Below are 26,683 nucleotides of genomic sequence, written 5' to 3' on the forward strand. Positions count from 1 at the left end.
TTCAAAATAGTCGCGTGTTTTATCCGGTCAAGGGATTTTCCTTTTCATTTTTTCAACGTTCATTCATAAATATGAATTTAATTAATCAAAGTTAACTTAAAGTTTTCGAAGCATAGTTATAGGAGTTGTATAACTTTTTTTGTTCTCTAATGACACATATTCATAAAATGAGATGTAACGATGCTAAATTTCAATTATATGAAGTACCCTGTATGGTTTAAGCCCTTCAAAAACTACAAAAACACTGCCTCCTCTTTGAAATAGTATAAGAATGGGAAATGATATTCAAATCTTACTTAAAAATGTTTGTATTTGTATTCGAAATATAAATATCAAAATGAATCGGTAATTTGATGTATTTATTTTCATGCGTGACGCTTTGCTGTCAAACGCACGAACCGTTCAAATGCGTTATGGCGATTTGAAAAAGTAAACATCTGGCAACATTGCCCACGGCTAAAAAAATCGACTTGTTAACTTTATTTTGTTTATTTCGCTGTTTACTTTCATCCGTATATGAAGTTTTGTGCATTCGTTCATATTCACGGGTTTTAATGAATTTGTGATCAAAATAATAAAATATATAATAAAATTGTTGAATTTCATTCGCATTGAAAAATTTTGGTTTTAAAACAATTTACAATTCTAGAAAAAAAATCATAAAACGTAAAATATTATGGTGAGAAGTGAAAAATAGTGTTTTTATAAGCTAGTTAAATGTCCTGATAAATGCGTAGATAACTTGAAGCGGGTGTTTACTTATTACGAATTGCAATTGACTGCATATCACAAACAAATTCCGTCAAGAATTACTAAAATTTATAAGAAATTATTGGTAATTTCGAAAATTTCTGTAATATCCATATCCAGAGAGTATTAAGGGGTCGGCTTTAGTATAGTATCCCCCGATTTCAGAGTTAAAATGGGTATGGTTGGAAAGAGGACGATCTCCAGATTACGAATATATATAATAGTTGCCGCAGGAGACTTATAGTTTTCGAGATATTCGCATTTCAAGTTGAAAATTTCACAAATTTTATGTGGCGATATTTCGATTATTACTTAACTTTTAATTTATATAATACGCTTATTATACACTAACACTTCACTAAATTGTTTCCACATACTTATTTTATATCAATTGGTTTAATATTTGCTTTAAATAAGCATTTTAATTTTTAAACAATTTTGTTTATATGCACAATAACCATGTTGACAGATATCAAGTGTTGCCAAATCTACATATTTTACAAACGAATAAAAGTTAATAAAAAAATTACATGATTTATAATACATTTATTCCTGTTTCTTGAAAACCCATGATATTGGGTGGACCAGAGTTATTTTTCAAAAGCGCGGCCGAAGGCCGCAATTGCAGAAAAAAGAAATACGCGAAAGATTATTATTTTTATTTTCATTTGTTTGGTTATGGCAATACTTGATATCTGTCAACCTGGTTATTGTGCATATAAACAAAATTGTTTAAAAATTAAAATGCTTATTTAAAGCAAATATTAAACCAATTGATATAAAATAAGCATGTGGAAACAATTTAGTGAAGTGTTAGTGTATAATAAGCGTATTATATAAATTAAAAGTTAAGTAATAATCGAAATATCGCCACATAAAATTTGTGAAATTTTCAACTTTAAATGCGAATATCTCGAAAACTATAAGTCTCCTGCGGCAACTATTATATATATTCGTAATCTGGAGATCGTCCTCTTTCCAACCATACCTATTTTAACCCTGAAATCGGGGGATACTATACTAAAGTTTCCCCGTATTAAGTAAGTGTAAAATTATAATCTATTTAAGGAATAGTAAGTGTATTATTATTGCATTTTCTTAAATTATTATCAACATAAAAAGTTGTGGAAATAAAATAGGTAGTCAATTGTTTTGTTTTAAGTATAAATTTAAGCTTTACATTTCATTGATTTTATACACAGCATACAAGCAATTACCACCCACTCTCTACTACGTTTGTATGTTTCGCTTGGTTTTCCTTAAAAAAATCCAATTAGAGTACAAGCATGATTTGTAGAGCAGAGTATATGAGATTTTCTGGTTTTTCAATATTGTCTTATTTTTCACAAAACGTTTGCATGTTGCAGATGAGAATAATCAACATGGACAAAACCAAATATTATGTGTTTCATATGTATTCATAACAACTCCCGTAAACTATATGTGTTCAAATTGCAAATTTACAAGATTGTTTAACTTAACTCGTCGACAGAACATTCGTCATTGAAAAATCACATCTTCCTACTTACAAAGTCATCATCTTGGTAAACAATGCATCGCTTATCTGTACACTTGCAGCTTTAAATAAACGCAAATATAACGTCACTGGTTTCCTTACTACTTCTAAATAACACTTGTATTATCTGATGCACGCGGCATTAGTAAAGAAATCGGCGAACTGAATGGAGATACTGAGCGATCCACAAATATCACATATCACCTTAGCTTATTAAGAAGTCTGTGCTCAACGCTCCCAACACACACAACGCAGGAAAATTAAAAAAGCATATTACCTATACCATGGATCTTATTATATCCATATTATTGGAACTCCAAATCTTTTGCGAACATTGCAGTTAGATTATTTATGGTCAACATATGTTCACCACAATGTTTATTAATGTTACCCAATATACGAATGGGCTAAAGTATGTGCGATAAAATGTATCTAATAACTACGTCTGTTTTGAATTAGTCATACTTATGTATGTTTGAATTAATTATGAATTTCAGTTGATTTTGCCATACATATTATCTGCATGCTGTTGTACATACATATACATTCATAATGATATTTCTATAGTGTGTATATATCTATTGTACAAACGTCTTTGACTATTTTTACTTCAGAAGCAATGACATCATTGCTTTAACATCAATGGGGCATTCTGCACTGCGCGAGTGCAAGTAAAACGTTGGGCGAAATAATAAGTTCACTGTCACTTTGGAATTCCTAATTCCTAATTGTGTATTCATATAACTCATATTTCAAAACACAATTAATATTTCATAACATTCATAAAATGTTTAAATAAGTTTATAACTCTTTAATTATCTTTTTAATGCTGCGAAATATATAGTTTAACAATTGCAGTGTTTACATTATATTTTCAATTTCAAAAAGTTTATTCACCTGTTATTTTGAACGTGTCTCTAACAATCTTGCACATACATTTGTGTGAGATATTTCTTTTTATTATTTTTTTATGTATGTATGTAGTTTCTTCTTGTCGAACTGATCCTTACTACCCTACCGCAACATCTTGTTTTTGTTTTGGTAAACATTTTCTACTCACATTCTACACATGGTCGTCGGTCCGTATGTGCGCACAAAGACTCAAATATATGTAGGTTTGTAGGTACCCATGAATGTACGCCACTCATTCCATTATGTTTTGCTTTTCTCCGCAAATGTTTATTGAATTTGTTGCTTGTCTTACACATTTATTCCATCTATTATGGGCTGCCGGCGTGGTGTAGCGCGTTTATGCTTCGTTTCTTCATATATTCTTAGCTTGGGCCAACAAATGTTCGGCGGTTCAAAACCTGACGGCGTTAAGTTGTGTCTGCTTACCATTTATTCATTATAATTGCTCACTTGTTTACTATATTTAATTTGTAATATAATAATTATTTATGGAATTTTCGGCTTACTTCTGTGAACAGCCTATCAACTGTGGGTTTTGGTTAAACTTTATAACATTCATCCACGTTGTTTAGCATTAGCTTTGGCTGTGAAATTAAATGCAATTCGGCTCAGGCTTGTAGGTTTGTAACGTTATTGAATTTATGTAGTTATGTAGTCTAAACTCCCTGAGTTACAATATTTTGTACAATTCTTAAAATACATGGATTTCAGTAATTATTACAAATTAAGTGTGCACACATTAATGACTTTAGCGCAAATATTATGTATGTTAAAGAGGCACTAATAGCTTGGTGGCAAAAACACGCCGCGGCATCGGCAGTAATGTAATGAATGAAGTTCAACAATAGGAAACAATTAAAAAGTGCTAACGATGAATGATGTGTAAAAATAAACCATAATAACAATGATGTAATCTTTAACAAGTAAAAATTGAAATTATTGTTGTTAATAGTGGAAAAATAGTTACCGTCTATAAGTGGAAGAGATATGTAAAAGATATAAGTAAAAGCCGTTTAGTTTCGTGTTTGTAATTTAAAGCTTTCATATGCATATTATTCGCTGTTCGATTCATTTATATATGTAGGTGCTTGCATATGTAGATAAAATTAATATTTTTTAATGATAATTCTGCGAAACTCCAAATACAAACATATTTATTTCTTAATTTGTTTTGTTCAGTTTTTCGTTCCTTCATGACTTCACTTTATGTCAAACGTCAATCAAAAAGAACGATACTTATAAGTATTTTGTGGTTCCTGCACTAATATTGGTTTAACGCAAAATTTTAAAAATAATTTTAAATTATAAAAAAATTGCGAATGCTTAAATCGCTGTAGGTACAGCACAGGGCACAATAGACCACCACGGTGCATAAGCTCAATTTATTATTTGTCTATATAAACAAATATAAATGCACAGGACAAAGAAATATGGTTTTAACAAAATTAAAAATGATTACAAATCGAATGGACCATATGATTTGCTACTAATGAATTCTCTATCCAGACATTTGTCTGTTGTTTCATTTATTGTGATCAGCTCAAATGTGATGTGCTCAAATATTCGTTGCATTTTGTTTAAACTAGTTTAAAAGGAATTTCTAATTAATATTCCCCGAACGTTTATGTCATGCTCAGCGCTAAAAATCGTGTATTAAACATGCTTTGTATGCCGTCTGCTAAGAAAAGTGTAAATCAGTTCGTGTTATTTTTTAAGCGCTTTGAAATACCGCACTTTTAAAGTCGGTTGGTATTCGTATTAGCCCACGCAATGCAGTTATCAAAAGAAAATAAAAAATGAAAAACGAAAAAAGTGGGAGTTGTACTTTATTGCAACACAACAGTTCCAGTTTATCGCCAATTAAATTTGAGGCGTCATAAATTTCTTTAAAGCCGGAAGTTGAAGACATGCAATTTAAATTTGTGATCTTATAGTAAATTCGATTCCTGTGCCACATTATACGAAATAGCTTTTTTCGTGCATTCTTATAAAAACGGAAGTAGTGAAAAGGGTTTAAAACGTGCTGCGACTCCAAGTGCATGTCTGATGACTCACGAATCCACTGAGCGCGTAAATCATTAAAAAATTCAAATACTTTTTATGTAAATTCTGGCTGGAAAATTAGTATTTATTTTTTTTTAACAAGTAATGGTACTTTTATCTAAGAATACTTAATGACTTTCTATAAAACCGAGAAAATAATGAAAATCAGTGCCAGTCGTCAATGTAAAAAAGTTTACATGGCAGCTTGTTTTTCATTGAGTGTGAACTCCAAAAATATACCGTAATTTCTCAACATTCATTTTGCTTTCGTCATTGTTGCTATTTTTATATTTAGCTTCCTCTGTGTGGAGATGCCTCCTAGCACAATTAAACACAATACAATTTAAGTACCTATATAGTAAGTAGTAGCATTTCCATTTTGAGCGTCTAAGCATTTTCTTTGTGAGCATTAAACATGTTTTTCAATCTCCTCTTTCGCATATTTCCACCAAACATAGCGTCCGACCTTGACATATTTACCTTAACAATATTACAGCATAACAGGTTTAATTTTGTTGCGCTTTGATATCATTTTCAATTGTTTATTATGTACATATCTATGTATACATATGTATATCTGCCTATAGTATATACAGCCTTTCAATTGGAAACAATGTGTTAGTAGCAGTAATTTTTATACTCTGGCAAGAAAAGTTGCTAAGGGAGTATAATAGTTTTGTTCACATAGCGGTTGTTTGTAACGAGTTAGATATATGGTTATATATATCAAAATGTTCAGGATGACCAGACGAGTTACGTCCGATGTCTGTCTGTCTGTTGGACCGTCCGTGCAACGGATAACTTGAGAAAAAAATAATATATTTTGACGAAACTTGGTACATATGTTCTTTGGGTATTTAAAATTCGGCGAAATCGGACCAGTGCCACGCCCACAAAATGGCGAAAACCGAAAACCTATAAAATGTCATAACGAAGCCATAAATAAAGCTAGAAAATTAAAATTTGTTATAAAGAGTCGCACTAGGAAGAGGCATATCCGGATGTAATTTTTTTAAGGTGGGCGTGGCTTTGCCCATTATTACGTTTTTTGTAAATATCTCGCAAACCAATAAAGCCATATCAACCAAACTTTCTGCAGTCATTTCTCTTACGTACCACATTACACACCATAAAAATTTATATTTATAATGGGATAATAGCCATTCCCACATCCCATACAAAGGTTAGGTTAAAAATTGCTAAAAGAGCATTTAATTCACTAACGGAAAAAGTCAGAAAAACTAAATTTTACAAAAGTAATGGCAGAGGGGACCTGCAGATTAAAATGAAAATGAAAAAAAAAAATGGAAAATGAGCGTGACTTCGCTCACTTATGGGTCAAAAACCATATCTCAAAAACTACTCCACAGATTTCAATGAAATTCGGTACATAATACTTTCTTGACATCTTGATAACACGGATGAAAAATGGGCAAAATCGGTTCACAACCACGGTTACTTCCCATATAAGTTTATTTTGAATTCCATCATCTATTCTTCACTTTATAATGTATACATAATGAATCATAGAAGATAGCGGATTAAAACTTTACACAAATACTGTATTTGAGATGTGGCATCACTTGTGGCGAAATTGTCGAAATCGGACTATAACTTTTCAAGGCCCCGGTTATCGGACATGAAGAACTCAGTGCCTATGGGTAATTTTACACCGAAAATATGGGTTAAACACTCAGATATTTTAATTTAATTCAGAGTGAATATTTTTCTTCGAATAGTATGTCTCTGTACCAAGAATGGTTAAAATCGGGTCATAACTACCCCTAGCTCCCATATACCTAATAATAGTTTTTTCAAAAGCACTGTGGGCTTAATTCCGCGTATATCGGTTAATATGTGAGATATCTTAGCAAAAAGAAGTGAGCGTGTAGTCTTGGATATAGCATACCTTGGTGGTAAAAATGAGTGAAATCGGTTTAGGAATTACCTCAGTCCTCATATACTATATATGAAGGTTTTCGTTATTCCATTGGACCAATTTATAGGTCAAATTGTGTTATCTTAATAAAATTTCATCAATAAATTGCGAGAGTATAAAATGTTCGGTTGCACCCGAACTTCGCATTTCCTTACTTTGAAACGTTTGAAAAACATAAATAAAAATAAATCTTGTCAAGCATAAATTTTTAATATTTCTCTCCTTTTTCTGCACTGATTGTTGATTTTCTCTGCAACATATCCGAGTATCAATCGAAGAGTTAACATTGTGAGTGTGTGAGTCGCAATTAAAACAGCAATCTGATGTTGTTTAATTAAATTTATAAGTTTTACTGTATTCATGTGTATATATGTGGCTATATTTGCAAATACACGTTCATATGTGTCCGTGTTTAAGTAAGTTGATAAGATTAATGGAATTTCTCAATGCAAACACAATGCCTAAAGAACAAAGCGAACAGCTAGTGTAGGTGACTAGTGTGCGAAACTTGACATTTCTCATGTGTTTACTGTTTTATTTATAGATAAACAAAACGTTGTGCTGAAAAGGCGGCAAGAGACAAAAGCTGCCGACAACAGTTCCAAAGTTGCTACTAAACTAATATTTTTGAAAAAGTCCACAACCCTCAGCAATGGGTCAGCTTATGGCAAAATTGGCCGTACCGCTACAGCACTGCAGCGACAATGTCGTCAATATATTAGCTGGACGCCGCAAACGAAAACGTTCGCTAGACTCTAGCAGCACTTCAGATGAGCTACAGAATAGCGAAACGCAATCGCCAAAGAAGTATGTATGCCAGTTTGGTGCTTCAACTTTCAATTTTCAATTATACATTTCCCGTTTTCCGCCCACAGAAAAAGACTACTCACCACCACACAATACATTTACCAGGCGCTTTTTAAGGAGCAGAAAAATTCCGATATTGCCGTTATGGCGCTGGGCAAGGTGTGGAATCTACACAAGGTGTATCTATGTCAGAGCCCGTACTTTTACAGCATGTTCAATGGTTCGTGGAAGGAATCCTGTCAGGATTTTGTGCACATTAAAATTTTAGATGAACACATAACGCTGGAAGGTAAGCATAAATAATGTAAAATAATAAAAAAAAATTAGAATAATATAAAAATTTCTAATAATATAAAAAATCTTGATTTCATAACGTGTTTTTAGCGCTGGATGCCGTTTTTGGTTCCATGTACTCCGATGAGATAGAAATTGATCCAAAGGCAGTGATTTCGGTATTGGCCACCGCGACACTCTTCCATTTAGAGGGCATTATTGACAAATGCGCTGAAGTGATGATTGAAACCATTAACGCGGAGGTGTGTGTCTCATTTATAGAACTTTTTTTTGGTGTTCGTATAATTCTTCAACTTATTTGCAGACTGCCATTAGTTACTACGAAGCTGCTTGTCTCTATGGCAGCGTGAATGTTAAGAAAGCCGCAATGGTGTTTTTGGAAACAAATTTACTCTGCATTTATCCCAAAGACGAACAACTGCTGCGACAGATCAGCGTAGAGTTAATGACAAAACTGGTAGCCAGCCCCGATTTATACGTTATGCAGACGGAGTTTTCCTTATACACATTACTGCGTACTTGGATGTATCTGCGTCTGCATCCACTTTACGATGCCGAAAACACTGCGGATATACCGCCTACAGCCGGTGAGGGCGATGGCAGTAGAAGTGGCGTTGCCGGCAATGCCAACAGCAATAACAGCAACAGCGTTAGTCAGTGTCTTGCAGAACTGGTGAAAGATTACTTTGCAAATCGCAGTGAGAAACGTTCATTCCTGGCCACAGCTGAGGGTCAACAATTTGTGCCGGCATTCCAAGCGTTACGCACGCAGTACTTAACCAATCATCATACGGATTTGAAAATCGTACTTAATGACAATGTTATACCAAAGGATTGGCTGCATAGTCATGTATTGACGCATTGGCATTCTATTTTAAAGGTTGACCACCTGCCGGAGGAGGGGTAAGTGCAGTTTGCATGCAACGGGGGAACTGCAACAAATTAGTCAGATCTTTTATGTAGTTTGTATGTTTATCATAAACAATATATCAACACACTATTCCAATTGGTTGGGTGCATAACTTTCTTATTACAATACATTTTGAAGTAGATATGTATACGTATAGTATGAGTTTGCAGGTTAGGCTATATTTATGGCCGATTCCATATTAAGGGGTTCGGGGTAGTCAGTGACACGAAAAAATGAGACCCAGTTCCAAAAAAAAAGTTCCTTACGGTGACAATCATATGTCTTCAGATTCATTGAAAATCAATGGGATAAGAAAAATCAGTTTTATAAATAGATAATCCTGGGCCTGATCGAAGCCTTTTTTCAAAATTCAACAAAATGGTGGTCTCAGGAATTCTTCATAGATTTTCGGGAAAAATCAAAAGTTAATTGGTCTTAAAAAATCGAAATTTTTTAAAAACAAAAAAGTTTTGATCAGGCTTTTTTTTTGAAGATTAATCTAAAATCTATCGGATAAGGAAAATTAGTTTTTAAATATATAATCCTGGGCCTGATCGAAGCTTTTTTGTTTTTTTTTTCTTCAAAAATTAAAATGTCGGCCCCGTTACATTTTTTCTAGTTTTTCGGGAAAATCAACGGTTAATTGGCCTTAAAAAATCGAAATTTTTGATAATAAAAAAGGCTTCGATTAGGCCCAGGATTATTATGTATTCCAAAAGCTGTATAGATTTCAATAAAATCTACTGAGCGGCTTTCGAGTTGTCATCCAGTTCAAAAAATATAGTTTTGAGAAAAACACATTTAAAGTTTCATACTAGCGTTTTGGGGTGCCCGAACGCTCTTTGTTATTTGTCGAATAACTCGAAATGTAATTATCAGATCAATTTCGGATCGTATCAAAGTTTCAGAGTATATTTTTTAGATATTACACTTTACGAAACGAACCAAAAAAAAATTATTCTTTTTTGAAAATAATTATATTTTTATACCAGCCGAGGTAAAATTGAGAACTATAAAAAGACTACTTCCAAATTCGAGAACATAAATTTGTAGTTAGTAAAAATCTTCTTTGCACATTTTTTTTCGCAGACCGCAAAACCTCGATGCCGATGTCTTTTATAAGAATTGTATGCGCTGTGGTCGCGTACTACTCGAGCCCGGCTATCAGAAGTGGCGTTGGACAGGTTTCAACTTCGGCTTAGATCTTGTGCTGGTCGCTGATTCACGGCTACTTAGCATACGTCGTCACCATCGTAATGAGCATGAGCGTTTATTGAGTCTACAAACGAAAAGGCAGTTTATGATACGGTGAGGGGAAAAACTAAATCTAACTAGATTTGCGCGTTACTTAGTTTAATGGAATATAATATATTTTCATAATCCAACAGCACTTCGGTGACCTCGATCAATTCACAACGTCAACCAACGTTCACGCAAAAGACCGAAATAACTTCGCTCAGTCTGGAAAAGAATCAGGAAGTGACGATAATGCTTATGGACACCATGCTGGTGCATCCACTGCTCATATCGGTGAATCTGTTGGTTGTGCCGCCGGCGTCACAGCACTTTAAGCAACATGTGTACAGCAATGAAGACACACTAAATACGGCGACAGTTCCTATATCAGAAATCGGTGCCAATTGCAATCCGGCCGGCGATGCGGCGTCCGTACAGCGGCCAGGCACGCCAACAAACAGCATTGCAGCCGCTGAGCGTCTAATGTTGTCGGCCGATGACTCGGCGGTGTGTGTAGTGCCGCCTTCACCGCCAAATGTACCGTCAATGCCGCTAACACCGCCGCCCACACATCGCGCTGCCTCCACAACGTCTACAGTGTCGACGGCTTCATCCGTTGGTTCGGCGGTGTCGGTCTCCTCGTCGGCGTCCGACTTTGTATAAAGTAGATTAGCTAAATGCCATAGGTATAATATGGAGACGTTCCATATATTTTGTGATTATTTTACTAACGAAATCGTGTTCATATTTTTCATACATTTGAATATTATTTTTTAATACTTTTGCAATATAAATTCTGCCACAAACGCGCACAAACAGCAAAAATGGAAAATGCTTTCATCCATTAAGAAGAATTCTCAATTGTCTAAATATTTGTTTGTACATTGTGGGGGAAAAATGAAAAGTGAATTCCGCTCAGGCTATGCATTGCAATATCGTATCCATATAAATATTATGTAGAAACCAAATTATGCTTAAAATATGTATGTTGATTTTAAGAAAGCATACGATCTGGAACGAGAGTTTACACTGTACTGCTGAGTTTGCATTTTCGTTTAAGTTCAATAACAAATGAAATTTGAAGTTATTTACATTAGTAATACTCGCTTTGCAGCTTTCACAATTTATAAATCATGATTTTACAAAAGATAATATCGTATTAGAATGTCAAATTCTCGCAATACGTACATGGAAACATACATATAAAATATCGCTATGTAAATATATTTGTATTGAATTAAAATTTATATATAGTTGTATACCAAACTTTTTTATACTTATATACTATCTTGTTTTTTTTTTTACTCTGTACATACATACATACTATATTATGTATAATCATGAATGGTGTCGCACAAATAATATACAACTAACTGCGTTAACAAATCAATTCTAACTGCATTTTGAATGGAATGGAATTCTAAATAGTATAATATTATATGGGAAGTATGCTTGGTTGTGAACCGATTTCGTTACCATTTTTATACCCTGAACAGGGTATATTAAGTTTGTCACGAAGTTTGTAACACCCAGAAAGAAGCGTCGGAGGTCCTATAAAGTATATATATAAATGATCAATAAGTTGAATTGAGTCGATTTAGCCATGACCGTCTTTTCTGTCTGTATATATACGAACTAGTCCTTCAGTTTTTAAGATATCGTTTTGAAATTTTGCAGATGTTATTTTCTCTTCAAGAAGCTGCTCATTTGTCGGAACTGCCGATATCGGACCACTATATCATATAGCTGCCATACAAACTGAACGATCGAAATCAAGGGCTTGTATGGAAAACTTCCGCATTTTACTACATATCTTTACGAAATTTGGTGTGAGTTATTGCTCATAGAAATAATTTAATCTCCGAAAAAATTGTTCATATCGGTTCACTATAGCATATAGCTGCCATACAAACTGAACGATCGAAATCAAGGGCTTGTTTTTTACTTACTTTTTCTTACGTCTTTAGATTTGCTTAAACACATAGTTACTAAAAGAAATGCACCTGTGAAGGGTATATTAGCTTCGATACAGCCAAAGTTAACGTTTTTTCTTGTTTATCGGTAATATCCGGATGCCGAAAAAATATTATATTGGCAAGTACCTCCCTTCCGCCTTGTTGTCTTTTGAATTTCGCGGCTTTGTAAAAAGCGCTCCAGCGTTCTTATCTGGCAATACTATACATCTTTAAAAGGTCTTGACATAACCTACAAAACGACGCTATGCATGTTTAGTTTGGATATTGCGTTCAAGAGTCAAGAGACGTGTAAACATGGAGTTCACTAACGCGGAAGTTCGCGTTATTTTAAAGATTTCCTTCGTTAAAGGCAAATGAGATTAATTGCTTTTTGGGGGTTGGTACTCTATCACTTCGAACTGTGGAGGAATGGTTTCGCCGATTCAGAGCGAGTGAAAACGACACCATGAATAAGCCAGCCGATGAAAGACCTGTGACGAGGAATACCGATCAAATCATGGAAAACAACCAGTTAGATGACATCGCTCAGGAGATGGGAGTTAGTCAACAAACCATTTTAAACCATCTGCAGAAGGCTTGATGTTTGGGTGCCGCATGATTTGACGCAAAAAAACTTTCTGGACCCAATCAACGCCTGCGATATGCTGCTGAAACGGAACGAACTGGACCCATTTTTGAAGCAAGTGGTGACTGGCGACGAAAAATGGATCACATACGACAAAATCAAGCGAAAACGGTCGTGGTCGAAGGCCGCTGAATCGTCTCAAACAGTGGCCAAGCCGGGATTGACGGCCAGGAAGGTTATGCTATGTGTTTGGTGGGATTGGAAGGGAATCATCCAATTCTGCCATCTACAGCGAACAACTGTACCGCTTGAAGCAGGCGATCGACCACAAGATTCCACAATTGGCCAACAGGAAGAGTGCAGCGTTCCACCAGGACAACGCCAGACCACACACTTCGTTGATGACTCGTCAGAAGCTACGGGAGCTCGGATGGGAGGTTTTATCGCATCCACCATATAGCCCGGGCATAGCGCCAAGTGATTACCACTTGTTCCTGTCCATGGCGAACGCCCTTGGTGGTGTAAAGTTGAACTCAAAAGAGGCTTGTGAAAAGTGGCTGTCAGAGTTCTTCGCAAATAAGGAGGGGGGCTTCTACGAGGGGGGTATTATGAAGATACCGTCTAGATGGAAACAGATTACATAAAGATAAAAAAGGGAGATATTTGGTCGAGTAGTTTCTGAGATATAGTTTTTTACTCATAAGTGGGCGACGCCACGCCCATTTTCCATTAAAAAAAAATCTGTGGGCAGCTTTTTTCTGCAAAATTTAATGTTTCTGATGTTTTTTGTTAGTGAGTTAATGCACTTTTAGTAATTTTCAACATAACCTTTGTATGGGGGGTGGGCGTGGTTATCGGTTTTTAACCGATTTCACCTATTTTTATGGGGTGTAATGGGGTACGTAAGGGAAATGACAGTAGAAAGATTGCTTGATATAGCTCTAATAGTTTACGAAATAGGTACAAAAAACTGAATAGGGGGCGGGTGAAAACTGTTAAATTTAATATTGTTTGACAGGTTAGGTTAGATTATGTTATATATATATATATATACCAGTGATACAGATGGAGTGCCTTCACGCATTCTCTGAGTAGTAGGTAGGTAGGTATGAGTGCTGCCATATCATTTTATGGCCCAATTAGCACTAGATGTGCCATTTTGATACACTGTTCGCAGACCTTATAATTTACTGTTGTCCCGTTTCATCTTTCCGTTCAAACCACTTTGTGTTTTCGATGAAACTACTTATATCCGATATGTTTTTAGTTGATATCCATTCAAGGCTTAATGCCTGAAGGCTTCCTAGTGTCTTGTGTCGTATCTGCGATAGGGCTGGACATTCACAGAGAAAATGGAAAATTGTTTCCTTATTTCCCTCCAGTTCACAGCCTCGACAAATGTTATTATAGGGTATACCCATTTTCATTGCATGTTCTCCAAATGGCCAATGACCTGTTAGAGTAGCTGTAAGTCTGAAAATACTTTTCCTGGACCTATTTAATAATACCGTAGATCTAGTCTTATCATATTTTGGCCATGTCTGTTTAGCTATTTTATATTTTGTTGTATTCTTCCATCTGTTCTCTGCTAATTGTTCCAATTAAATGTTGAGCTCTCTTTTGATCGTTCCTAGAGGGCATAGAATTGGCTCAGCTTCGGATTCGTCTAGAACGGCTCCTGCTTTTGCCAACTCGTCTGCCCTTTCGTTACCGAAGATGTTCCTATGGCCGGGAACCCAGACTAAGTCTCTCTGAGTAGTAGTCATCATTCGTTTGACAGGTTAAGTTGTTATCGATAATATCGAGAAAGCGAATTTCAACTGAAATGGAGTAGGGTTGAAAAGTGAAGTTTGAGTGAACCAGATCGCATGGATTTGTTATTGTGAAGGCAGTGCAAGCAAGAAAAGATTAGGAGGTCGTTTTTTACTTGGCTCATTTCCTATCTCTGGTTTTAAAGCGATTAATGTAATCCCAGTGTTGGTTAAGAGAATTTCGAAATCCGTTTCCACGACAGTCGGTTCTACGTAACCAGAACGGACCCGGACCCGCTACAACACAACAGAATTACGAAGTATTTAAATTTAACAATAACGGGGAGCGTTGTTTAATCAATTTCGGTTATATATTGGTTTTTCTAGAAATATTTTCGAAGTCAAAGAAAGTTCCATGGGGTTCTGCAACATTTTAATATTCCAATTTAATTCCACACAGTTTCTTTATAACTACATTCCATTAAAATAATTACTATTTGTAATAATGGAATGCCAAAAACTAAAATACAATATAAATATCTATATTATAAGCAAACATTTTGAATATTTTCAATATCTAAACTATGCCAATACTTTTACAAACTTGTTTAATAATTAAAACTGTGTTTAACTGTATATATTGCAATAACAACATCGAACATTTTTTTGTGTTTACAACGTTTTTTGCAAGCAAGAAGACATATTTATTACATACATATTCAATAGGAGCATTTTGAAGCTGCCCAGCGTTAGCGATTAGCAAATTGCCATTCGAGTGTAATGGACTTGATTACAAATAATTAATTAATAATAGAACAATTCGGGGAAATTCGTCTCGTAAATCGGTTTTTCTGCTTGCAGCTGCTGCGTTTTAATATCGCTTTGGGTTATCTGACGCTCCACTGCCAGCGAATTGAATAGGTCATTTAGGCGATTTTGTATAAGATCATGCTATGAAGACAGAATTTTAAATTATTTATTAATATTTTCTGCATATTTCCTAGAAAGACACTTACTTTGGGCTCTGTGCGTCGTACCAAGTCCTCAAAATTACCCTCACGGAAGGTGCGCACTATCTGCAATTGCTTTTCGCGCTGTTCACGCTTCATCGCCTCGGAGGGTTCAGCTAAGGCACGTTTCATGGCCTCAAAATTGTATTCGGGTGCAAGGATTTTCTGCAAAAGCAATTAAGAATTTAGAAACATCAAATGTTGACCTCTTTGAATTTCTGTTTCTGTTACAACCTTCGAAACGCCTGGTGAACTCGTAACACTATCGCCATCGGCATTATATGCCGTCAAATCTGCTGAACTATTACGCTGCGGTAACTGTGGATTGCTCACTGTGTCCACCCAGGAGTGGCGGTGTGCCGGGTTATCGGTTTGATTTAGTGCATATGGTGTACCGGTTTGCAAACGGTTCGAGTCCATGCCGGCATTTTGTAGATTTTCGGCCAGTGCGATTTTATCGATGGTCAGATGTGGTAAGCCTAGGTTCATTTTCGAAGTTGTCGTCTTTTTCGGATCCAAAAGTGGTGGTAGAAAATATGGTGCCTCCTCTTTTCTTGCGTCGATTATCTTCTGCGCATATTCAAGCAAGTTATTTACGCCAGTGACGCGTGAAATCAACGACATCAATGCGATGGCAATGCAATGTAAATTGCACTTATGCACGGCTTCCAATTCCAAATCGGCTGTGAGTGCGATCTGTTGAATGCTGCGGGAAACAAAAATCAAATTTTGTAGAATGACTGTAGTATTAGAAAATTAAGAAAGGGGTTTCGTTTATCGAGTGTCTGACCATAGTGAGAACATAACGTCGGCCCTCTTGTTAAGGCATGAGACTCACTCCCTCCTAAACCAAATACGATAAAAGTTCTGAACCAGCAAGCCTAAATTAATTGAAATCGAAGTAATCTAACAGGAGACCCAGGAAAAGAGCTATATCGACAGGTAAATGAGTGTTAGATGAGTGGGGTTTAGGGGGCATGCATAAAGGAAGTTAGTGTCATGCGGAGACTCTTTGCATGCAGGATATATATTGTGTATGTTGGTGTTCAGTCTGGATAGGTAGGAGTATAAACTGCTACAGTATCAAGAATGAAGTTGCGCGAGGCAACTCGAATTCTGTGTTTGCGATGGGTGGTGTTTTATCTCCAAGTACGCCATTCTCGGTGAGGGAGTCGATGAAGGTGTTAATGGCTCCTCTGTGAATGGCGTTCAGTGCTTGTCGAAAGTCTCTTCCATCCGAAGTCCGGTCGGTATAGTCCTGTATATCGTCGACGTATTTCAGGAAGGTAGCAAGTCTGAAGCTTCCCCAGCTGCGCCTTAATGCATCCAGGCGACCATATAGGAGCTGCGTAGTTCATGACCAGCCGGCCCGTAGCCTGGTAAGTTGCCAGTAACGTTTCTTAGCTTTATCCCATATGCTGCCGGCTAGCGACTTGCGGATTTTGTTGCGCCTCTGCTCCTTGGTAACAAACGCGGTCATATGGGAAGTGAAAGAGTACAGGCTATCCAGCGTAACACCCAAAATTTTGGGGTTTTTAACAGTCGGATGCCATCGACAAAAACGTTCAGGTCCAGACTGTACTCTTTCGACCCGTTGGTCAAAAAAGACGCTGTGGATTTGGTAGAGGAGACTGTTAGGCTCCTAGCAGTGAAGAAGAGAGAAAAGTCGAGGAAGCAGCCGTTCGAACACATGTCATTGATTGAATTGCCCGATGACATTACCGTGCAATCATCGACGTAAGAGGGGACTGAGAAGTCACCTTCACCGTTACACAATTTGTAATTGAAGATTTCTTATAAAGCACATATATAAATACGAGATACTCACCCCAAAATGAATAGCAAGAATTCTTGTACGGTTTCGCCACAAGCCATTTCGACAATCAGTAAAGCTGCCGTATTGTAGCTGGATATAAGCGAGTCAATGCGATCCGACAGCGCCATACTATCGATCAGCGCCTGCATTATATTGGCGCCATATTTATGCGTGAATATTATGTCAGAGCGCGATGGTGGCTCTTGCGACAATGCTGCATAGGGCTTCACAGTCACATGACTGAGCACTTTTTCGTTCTGGTGGCGATCGAGCAAGGCCTGGAAGATCTGCATAACGATGACACGTGTAGGGTCGTGTGGTGCGCGTGCCATCTTCAATAAGGGCTGTAAGAAGGATGCCGGGAAGGCCTTCTCAAATGAAACTGTGCTGTACTGTGTGCCAACTTTCAAAAGGGATTTCAAAAGTATATTCTGTAGCATTTGATCGCTTTTGCTTTTCTTCGACAGATCGGGTACAGTATTCATAATGAATAACATTATTTCAATTTTCTGATAATCCGGATGATGATTGGCGAATTCGCCAAGCGCATTAATGAGTGCCTCTTGATATTGAGATTCTTCGGCGGTGATTTCTGTTGTTGTGCTGACGCTGGTGCGCAAATGTGTAAGCAAATTATTAATAATGTCCAAGGCGGAGGGACCAACACTTTCGCCAGCGGCGATTGCGATTATCTTCGAGAGTACAACAGCTAAAGATGTGCGCGTCTTCGGTGATGACTTGAAATTGTTATCCAAATGTTGCATTAAAGTCTCCACAACTGTGTATGAATACTGCGGCTGTATGGAGATCATAACAATGCGAAAGGTGTGTATAGCGAATGTGTTCGGCACCCATAATTCGTGACGATCCAAATGACTGTTGGCAGAGAATGTGTTATTTAGAAGTACTTTCCGACTTTTGTAGGAATTTACTCACGTGAGAAGTGGCTTCAAGACACTGCGTATATGACCAAATGAGGCGCGTCCAACAAGTTCGCGTAGCACTTCTTCGGCCAGCACTGGTGGTGTGACATGTGTTGCGTCTTCAACGGGTGTTAAGTCACCGGACTGCGGAAATGTTAATATTAGTAATTTTATTCTAAACAACAAAAAAACTAAATATTTTTTCTACAACAACAAACTAAGTCTTGGCGAATAAATACCATGATTCATATTAACAAAATAAATTTTACCGCTATTAAATTTTTCTTCACAAACAAAACGTTCACGCAAAACTTTTTCAGCGGCATGCAATTTTCGAAATTAAGAAAACATATTTTTTCATTAAAACATATTAACAACATAAATTAACGCCTTTTTTAATTATCAAATATTGACATTAAACTCACCTGCATGTTGAACAGCAATGACGGTACTATTTTTTCCATATGCACTTTGTCCCATATGTTCTCAACCAAATCATCGGAGACCGTCTTACGTATGACACCCTGCAGACCCTTAATACCGGCTAGGCGTATGCTATCGCGGAATTCGACATTGTCATGGTTGCCGTGACACATAGCAGAGAATTTCGATATAAAGAAATCATAACGGCGATGATAAGAAGGCGTGTCCTCATTAATATTTGCAAACTTAACGAACTGTAACGGAATTAATACGAAAATTCACAATTTTTGAAACTTTAAAATTTGAAAATAATTGTAATAAAAAAATATTGGCACTTTTTACACTTAATTTTTTAAAAAATATTGAACTTTAAAATTAGAAGTTTTTTGTATTAAAACTGCACTTTTTACACTTAATTTTTTACAAGAATACTGAACCGATCTTTGAAAGCATAATATTAAACACTGCTATTGCTATCGTACGGCTCACGTCTATTAAACTTACGTAGTGTTATGTTGTGCACACAATATTTATTTGTATATCAATATCAATAAAACTACTGTAGAATATCAAGATAAGCACTAATTTATACTAGTATTTGTGACTTATCTTACCGAATTGGTAGCCATAATTTGTAGATTGGGATTAGTGTCTTCCAATAATTTCTGTACCATACGCAAAAAAGACTCAACGAATAAATTCAATGTAGTCTGTGCATGACAAGCTTGCAGTAGTAAGTCCATTGCTTCCATGGCGATTTCTACAAACCTATTTGTGTAAAAAAAGTATTAATAACTTCTACTTATATTGTCTTTAAAATACTCACTTGTAACGTTTACGATTGATGTCCTTACTAGCCTTTTGATACAAATATTCACCAATTCGATCCAGCTTATCTGGTGAACTGAGCGAATAAAATGTTAATTTCTCCATGTTTGATTTGACTAGACCATCTTCAGGATTTACGGGAAAAATGTTGTCCACCAGGCGCTTGTAGCGCGGCCGTAGTGCTGAGCAACAACCACAACAACCTAGAAGAAAATTGTTGAAACAGTTAAATTAAATGTGCAAATAATTCAAGCTTATTTTTTGAGCTTCAAATAAATAACAAAACTTACGAAACATTTCAGTGCACTAAATTAACTATCGTTATATGTAAGTAAGTGTATATGTATTCCAATTAGACTTTGCAATTTTTAACAATTGCTCTTTAGTTGTGAATCGTAGGAATAGTTCTAACAAAATCACAAATGTATAGACGTATGTAGTAACAGCTATGAGCAGTCGGTATGTTTGTGATTGTTTTGCAAATATTTTATCGCAATCTTGCCATGACTCAATATAATTTTCTCTCTTAAAATTGTGTTTCCAGCAGTTTGTAATAAGATTGCTTACCAGGCATTTTGTGCTCAACGTTAGTATATATATATATATTCAAAAACACACAAATTCGCTTATATTTTTCCAAAGTTCACTTCACTAATTTACAATTTCTTCACAATGTTTATTCGATAAATCCAAACGAATCAGCTGGTGTGAAGAATGACGAATTTGTATCCACAATTAAAAGTTGCCACTCTGTTTCATTATACGAAAAGCAACGGGTGATTCAAATATTATGAAAAGTATAATATAAAATTTTAGCAATATTGCAATTTTTAAATAAATATTTTTTTTTTATTGGCATATCATATATTATACGAGAGAAATTTAGAAAAACGATTGTTGAAGCAGTTCGTTAACGAAGTAACTTCTAAGAGTGATTTACATTCAAAAAGTTACTGGCAAGGCCATTTGGTGTAATTATTTTTATACTCTCTCGCAACAAAAGTTGCTAAGAGAGTATTATAGTTTTGTCCACAAAACGGTTGTTTGTAAGTCCTAAAACTAAACGAGTTCGATATAGGGTTATATATACCAAAGTGATCAGGGTGACGAGTAAAGTTCAAATCCGGATGTCTGTCTGTCCGTCCGTCCGTCTGTCCGTCCGTGCAAGCTGTAACTTGAGTAAAAATTGAGATATCCTAATGAAACTTGGAACACGTGTTCCTTGGCACCATAAGAAGGTTAAGTTCGAAGATGGGCGGAATCGGACCACTGGCACGCCCACAAAATGGCGACAACCAAAAACACATAAAGAGCTATAACTAAGCCATAAATAAAACTATGAAAATAAAATTTGGCATATAGGATCGCATTATAATAGTAATTTTTTTTGGAAAAGTGGGCGTGGCCCCGCCCCCAAATAGGTTTATTGTATATATCTTGCAAACCAGTAAAGCTATATAAACCAAACTTTCTGCAATCGTTTCTTTTAGCTGTTTTCTTATACAGTCCAAAAATGAAAGAAATCGGATAATAACCACGCCCACCTCCCATACAAAGGTTAGGTTGAAAATGACTAAAAGTGCGTTAACTCACTAACGAGAAACGTCAGAAACACCAAATTTAACATAAAAAATGGCAGAAGGAAGCTGCACTGAGATTTTTTTACAAAATGGAAAATGGGCGTGGCGTCGCTCACTTATGGATCAAAAACCATATCTCAGGAACTACTCGACAGATTTCAATGAAATTCGGTATATAATATTTTCTTAACACCCTGATGACACTGGTGGGATATGGGCGAAATCGGTTCACAACTACGCCTACTTCCCATATAACTCAATTTTGAATCACTTTTCAAGGCCCCTGATATCAAACACGAAGAACTCCTGTGCCTAAGGGTAATTTTTCACCGAAAATATAGGTAAATCTCTAAATAAATTGCGAGAGTATAAAATGTTCGGTTGCACCCGAACTTATCCTTTCCTTACTTGTTTTTTTGCTGTTTTCTATATGGAATATACCATATTGATGTTTAATATTTTTATATATAATATTTTTGGCTTAAAGTAGAAGAAAACTTGTTACTTACATGTTGGATCTGTGCATTTCTGCACAAAAGTATCGAAAAATTCCGGTAATTCAACTGGTTCGAAACAGCAACGTATTAACGCCATTCGTTTTACCTTTCCGGAGACGGAACGATGTCCGTTATAGTCTCCAAGATGTGTTTGAATTAATGACAATGGATTATTCTGGAATTACGATTTCACATTGTAAGACAAATCGATCGCTAACCAAATTGAGTTTGAATAAATTCAACGTAGGTAGAAAGACGAGATACTCAATGGACTCTATATTTTTCTTTTGAGCTTTACTTCAGCATCTTCAAAAATTATATTTATGAGAACTACAATGATATTTATAATATTCTTGAAATTTTTCCCTCAAAAAAGTATGCGTTTCTATCCTAATTCCTTACAGAGTCATAGCCCTTAAAGTGGTTCCCAATAAGTCAGCATTCAAAATTTAAAAAAATTATATTTTTGAGAACTGTGATGATATTTATAATCTCCTTGAGATATATCCTTCATAAAAGTCTGCGTTTCTGTTCTAATTCCTTACAGAGTCATCGCCCTTAAAGTGGTTCCCAATAATACCGAGAGGTGGATATTGTTATTATTAATTTTTTTTATTTTTCTTCCTCTCGAGTCGTATGGGAAAGACATTCAATGTTCAACGAGTTTCTCAGATAGTTCTAATAGCTAATGAAGGATCTGAAATATAAATTTTAAAGCAGGACTATGTCTAAGATACTATCCTAACATGTCATATTTTTCCCCCAGTGGAACTCTGAACCACATTTTAATTTTGAAGCTTTATTGGTTACAGAGTTATAGCAGTTCAACTGTTCATAAAACCGTTATACAGTTTTTCATCAAGTGTGAGGACATGAATATTAGCATATTCGATTTTAGCAACACGTTGGCCTAAGGGCATGATGAAGGATATTCTTTCTCGTCTACTTTTAGTTGTTTCTAAGGCTAGGTCTCTCCCTATCTCCATAGAACGTGAGTATAAATGTGTGTCGTCTGTTTGCAATGGATCTATCCAATTATAAGAAAGCACTTTCTAAGAAACTCCTCCAACTATACCAAAATTTCTACAAACCCGTCATTACCTCTCCACACCACCTCTATATACCTGGAATATACAGTTTTCCGTCAGTTAATTTCTCCGATAATTATATATTTTATTGCCAAACTTTACGCCGGTCACCTTAAAATATTTGTTATTTATGTAATTGCTTTTGTTTTGGTGGCACTTTCTCAAATCTCACAAGTGTGGAGTGCACGTTTTTATACACTTCACTCTCACCCCCTTCTCACAGACACCAGCACATGTGTAATAGCATTGGAGAATGCTTCTTTGAATGACATGTGCCACTTAAGCAATAAACAGTTAATTTTTACAAAATTTCCACAATAATTTCTCACTTTTTTCGCTTTTTATTAGGGTTTGATTACCGATTTTTCACGACACTCAATAAGGACTGAACGCCTAAATGCAGTTTGCACCAAAGCTCTACGGTATTTTTAAGGCTTCGGTTTCTATAACAAAAGCTTTAGAGGTCATATGGTTAAAGCTCTGGAAGTCAGCTGGCAAAATATGGAGATTCTTGTATGGAGAGAATGTGTGTGCTTGTGTGTGTATTTACCCAGTAAACCTTTTAGCTGGAATTTATGAAAATTAAAGGATGGAAGAGTTATATCTATAATATAACAAGCAAGGAAGGACTAAGTTCGGGTGTAACCGAACATTTCATACTCTCGCAATTTATTTATTTAATTTTATTAAGATTTGACCCATAATTCGACATAATGTCAAAAGGAATAACGAATATCATCCTATATATTATATGGGGACTGCGGTAATTCATAAACCGATTTCACGCATTTTCACCAACAAGGTACACTGACTAAGACTATACGCTCATTTACTTTGACTAAGATATTTCACATATTAACCGGTTTACAAGGTACTAAGCCCATCGTATTTTTGAAAAACCCATAATTAGGTATATGGAAGCTTGGGGAAATTATGACTCGTTTTAACCAATTTTGATTCAGAGACACGCTATTAGAAGAAAAAGATTCCCTCTAAATTACATTAAAATATCTGAGAGATTTACCGTTATTTTCGGTAAAAAATTACCCTTAAGCGCTGAGTTCTTCATGTTCGATAACCGGGGCATTGAAAAGTTATAGTCCGGTTTCGACAATTTTTCCACAAGTGATGTCACAGCTCAAATACAGTATTTGTGTAAAGTTTTATTCCGAGATCTTCATTGGTTCCTTCAATTCAAAATTGGGTTCTATGGGAAGTAGGCGTGGTTGTGAACCGATTTCATCCATTTTCCACACGTGTCTTTAGGGTGTCATGAAAATATTATATACCTAGTTTCATTAAAATCGGTCGAGTAGTTCCTGAGATATGGTTTTTGGCCCATAAATGGGTGACGTCACGTCCATTTTTCATTTTTTTTTTAACTGAGTGCAGCTTCCTTCTACCAGTTCTTCTGTAAAATTTAGTGTTTCTGATGTTTTCCATTATTGAATTAACGCACTTTTCGTAATTTTCAATATAATATAATAATGGGTGTGGTTATAATCCGATTTCCTCCATTTTTAGACTGTATAAGGAAATGCCGGTTTTCGCCATTCGCCATCGTATAAAAATTTAGAAATTTCTACCTGTATATGTCTTACGGGAACGTGATAAAAAGTATCCCATATCCTTTTCACGGTCCTAAGGCTGGTTGGTTGAAAAGGGAGACGAAGAGAGCCTGACCGCAAGAGGCCGCACTTAGGCCATTATTAAGCGCATAGTGCTCCCCGAAGGTACCCTGATAAGCATCAACTGAACAACTCTGTCGATTTAACGAAGCTACTGAGTTTATACCATCCCCTATGCTGCATAATTTCTCTCAGATTAGAGTAATGGGAGCCTTGGAAGATATCTCTTCATAACCGACAGAAGGCCGGGCATTCGCAGAGATAATGTTCTAGTGTCTCGTCATCTTCCGTCATTTCCTTCTATTCCTATATGACCGGGTACCCAGATAATTATAAATGAGTTTTCTCCCGCTAGTCTATTAATTGCCTCTTTGCATGATCTGATGCATTGAGACTTCGTAAGTTTCTGAGTTATAAATATGTCGTTAGTTACAACACGACTTTCTTTTAGATATATAGATTACAAATTGTTTGCATGGGAGGGAGTTTTGTAACCGTCCCTTGTACTTCAAGGAATATTCTAAAAAATCAAATTAACGAAATCGATTCAGTGTTCTCGAGATTATATATTGTTATTATGGACTAACGACATTTTGTGGGTGCGGTATATTAATATGTATGCTGTGTATAGAACTTACTGTTCCATAGAAACTTGACTCTTCCTTACATATGTTTTCATTCATATACTAAGTCTTCGTTTATGATGTAATTAAACACTCTTAAATAATAAACTTCTCATACAGTTATATTCTATATGCTATGTTTGTATAGATTACAGATGTGTGTCGTATTCACTGTGGTGTCATTTTAGGAGTGTGCAATATCACTACGCTGGTCACGGGTTCTGAGCCAGTGCTGGTAAAAATTTAATTATTTTTTTCAAATAGTGATCAGCTTCTTGATAGACAAGGGCAAAACGCCGAAGGTATTTCTGTTATAAAAAAACTTCTTAAAATATCTATAATCTACAATAGTTGTATAAATTGTCGTTGAAATCCCAAAAATTCGACGATAATGAAAACTGAGCTAATTTATTTATGTAAAAATCTAGAAATAAAACAGTGAATTATTTCATAGTCTCTTAGAAACGGTTATTAGTCCGTAGGCCTAGTAAAGCCTTGTGACCTCTTTCTCCACATATTTGATGTAGATCACAACTTACGATTCCCGGAAAACGCTTCAGATACAACACTACTCGCCTTTTTCTGTGCATGTTTCAGTGTAAGTTCGCGGGGTTCCCCTGTTTCAATTGCTCCTTGATGTCAGTGACCTGTGATCTCTGGACCAATGGGTCTAAGCTTCATCGATGGCCACGAAATGGCGCAGAAAGGGTTGTGCTTTTTGTTTACTACGAGTCCGATTTTATTTTGCATTTAATCTGCGATCTGGATCTGTTGCGATATTGCTGCATCGAACCGCTCTCGTGAATTGATAAGTGCGTAAGTAAAGTTCGGTTGCGCTCGGCCTAAGCACCTCCTTACAAGTGCGCCAACAGAGCTAACTCAAACTGAAACTCACTTTCAGTTCAGTTGAATTTGAAGTCTTACAACTTAAAGTTCGCCACAAATGAAGTTGAGGCATATTTTCCAACCGCGCTACAAACGCTTAGTGAACGGCATTTATCCACGAAATCCCTATGAGGGCTTAAAAATTAATAGGCTGAAGCGCATGCTGATTTACGCTTATGCACAGCCTCAACACTTCAATCAAGTTCTAATGTACTTGGCGATAAAATTGAAAAAATTTGCTCTAATTGACGAGGATGCGTAAGTTACATATAATATGAGTATATAACAGTAAATATCTCTACTATGTACATGTGTTCGACTATAGTAAATATATGCTCTTCTTTTGCTTAGGTACATCAAACTAACATTGGAGGCGCTTAACTCGGTGGTGTTTGGCGTAATGGCGAAAATGTAAATTTAATTGATATGTTATACATATATAGTTAGACAATAAAATAAGCTCTCAATTATTCTAATATACTGTCAATTTTAGTGTCTTATAATGGTGTGTGTAATCTCCAGTGATTCTACAAAGTGTCGAAGCCTATTGATTCCAGCTGGCTGACTGAATACTCGTCAAACAGCCAGAGAACTTTTGGATAGAGCGTGAGAAGGATAATGTGTTTTTCAAATATAAAAATAAAATTGGAAAGTAAATTTATCATGGCAAGAAGCGCAAATGA

General features: G+C 35.9%; 3 protein-coding genes across 8 annotated transcripts; 2 read left to right on the forward strand and 1 right to left on the reverse strand.

Moving 5' to 3' along the window:
* The first annotated feature begins 439 nt into the window (after window positions 1-439).
* On the forward strand, window positions 440-11,797 carry LOC105210987 (protein germ cell-less). 3 transcript variants are annotated; one of them, XM_054235233.1, is made up of 7 exons: window positions 440-880; window positions 7,705-7,967; window positions 8,036-8,256; window positions 8,352-8,503; window positions 8,566-9,164; window positions 10,261-10,479; window positions 10,560-11,797. In XM_054235233.1, the coding sequence occupies exons 2-7, from the start codon at window positions 7,813-7,815 to the stop codon at window positions 11,068-11,070; spliced, it is 1,857 nt and encodes a 618-aa protein (XP_054091208.1). In that variant the 5' UTR covers window positions 440-880; window positions 7,705-7,812; the 3' UTR covers window positions 11,071-11,797. The 3 variants fall into 3 exon arrangements, with proteins under 3 accessions (XP_054091208.1, XP_054091209.1, XP_011180514.2); XM_054235234.1 differs by lacking the exon at window positions 440-880 and adding an exon at window positions 7,428-7,448; XM_011182212.3 differs by lacking the exon at window positions 440-880 and adding an exon at window positions 7,439-7,576.
* A 3,493-nt stretch (window positions 11,798-15,290) lies between these two features.
* LOC105210986 (protein EFR3 homolog cmp44E) lies at window positions 15,291-21,938 on the reverse strand. 4 transcript variants are annotated; one of them, XM_029039450.2, is made up of 10 exons: window positions 21,789-21,937; window positions 19,698-19,902; window positions 19,486-19,639; window positions 18,874-19,125; window positions 18,718-18,759; window positions 18,462-18,592; window positions 17,538-18,401; window positions 15,944-16,415; window positions 15,716-15,874; window positions 15,291-15,650 (listed from the first exon to the last, which is right to left on the reverse strand). In XM_029039450.2, exons 1-10 carry the CDS (start codon window positions 21,871-21,873, stop codon window positions 15,504-15,506), a joined length of 2,511 nt encoding a protein of 836 aa, XP_028895283.1. In that variant the 5' UTR covers window positions 21,874-21,937; the 3' UTR covers window positions 15,291-15,503. The 4 variants fall into 4 exon arrangements, with proteins under 4 accessions (XP_028895283.1, XP_011180510.1, XP_054091206.1 ...); XM_011182208.3 differs by lacking the exon at window positions 18,718-18,759 and having other exon boundaries at window positions 21,789-21,938; XM_054235231.1 differs by lacking the exons at window positions 18,718-18,759; window positions 21,789-21,937 and adding an exon at window positions 20,267-20,425.
* Window positions 21,939-25,988: 4,050 nt separating this feature from the next.
* On the forward strand, window positions 25,989-26,683 carry LOC114803803 (protein EFR3 homolog A-like). The gene is made up of 3 exons (XM_054234314.1): window positions 25,989-26,258; window positions 26,352-26,411; window positions 26,494-26,683. The coding sequence occupies exons 1-3, from the start codon at window positions 26,059-26,061 to the stop codon at window positions 26,501-26,503; spliced, it is 270 nt and encodes an 89-aa protein (XP_054090289.1). The 5' UTR covers window positions 25,989-26,058; the 3' UTR covers window positions 26,504-26,683.

Source organism: Zeugodacus cucurbitae, chromosome 6, assembly GCF_028554725.1.
Source record: "Zeugodacus cucurbitae isolate PBARC_wt_2022May chromosome 6, idZeuCucr1.2, whole genome shotgun sequence".
Lineage (NCBI taxonomy): Eukaryota > Metazoa > Arthropoda > Insecta > Diptera > Tephritidae > Zeugodacus > Zeugodacus cucurbitae.

Coding starts and splice junctions, on each gene's coding strand:
- LOC114803803 (XM_054234314.1), top strand. CDS start 26,059: ATGAAGTTGAGGCATATTTTCCAACCGCGCTACAAACGCTTAGTGAAC. Junction 26,259..26,351: donor GCTCTAATTGACGAGGATGC/GTAAGTTACATA, acceptor TCTTTTGCTTAG/GTACATCAAACTAACATTGG.
- LOC105210986 (XM_029039450.2), bottom strand. CDS start 21,873: ATGGCGTTAATACGTTGCTGTTTCGAACCAGTTGAATTACCGGAATTT. Junction 19,903..21,788: donor GAAATGCACAGATCCAACAT/GTAAGTAACAAG, acceptor ATTTTCTTCTAG/GTTGTTGTGGTTGTTGCTCA. Junction 15,651..15,715: donor TACGACGCACAGAGCCCAAA/GTAAGTGTCTTT, acceptor CTGTCTTCATAG/CATGATCTTATACAAAATCG.
- LOC105210987 (XM_054235233.1), top strand. CDS start 7,813: ATGGGTCAGCTTATGGCAAAATTGGCCGTACCGCTACAGCACTGCAGC. Junction 7,968..8,035: donor GAAACGCAATCGCCAAAGAA/GTATGTATGCCA, acceptor TTCCGCCCACAG/AAAAAGACTACTCACCACCA. Junction 10,480..10,559: donor AAAAGGCAGTTTATGATACG/GTGAGGGGAAAA, acceptor ATAATCCAACAG/CACTTCGGTGACCTCGATCA.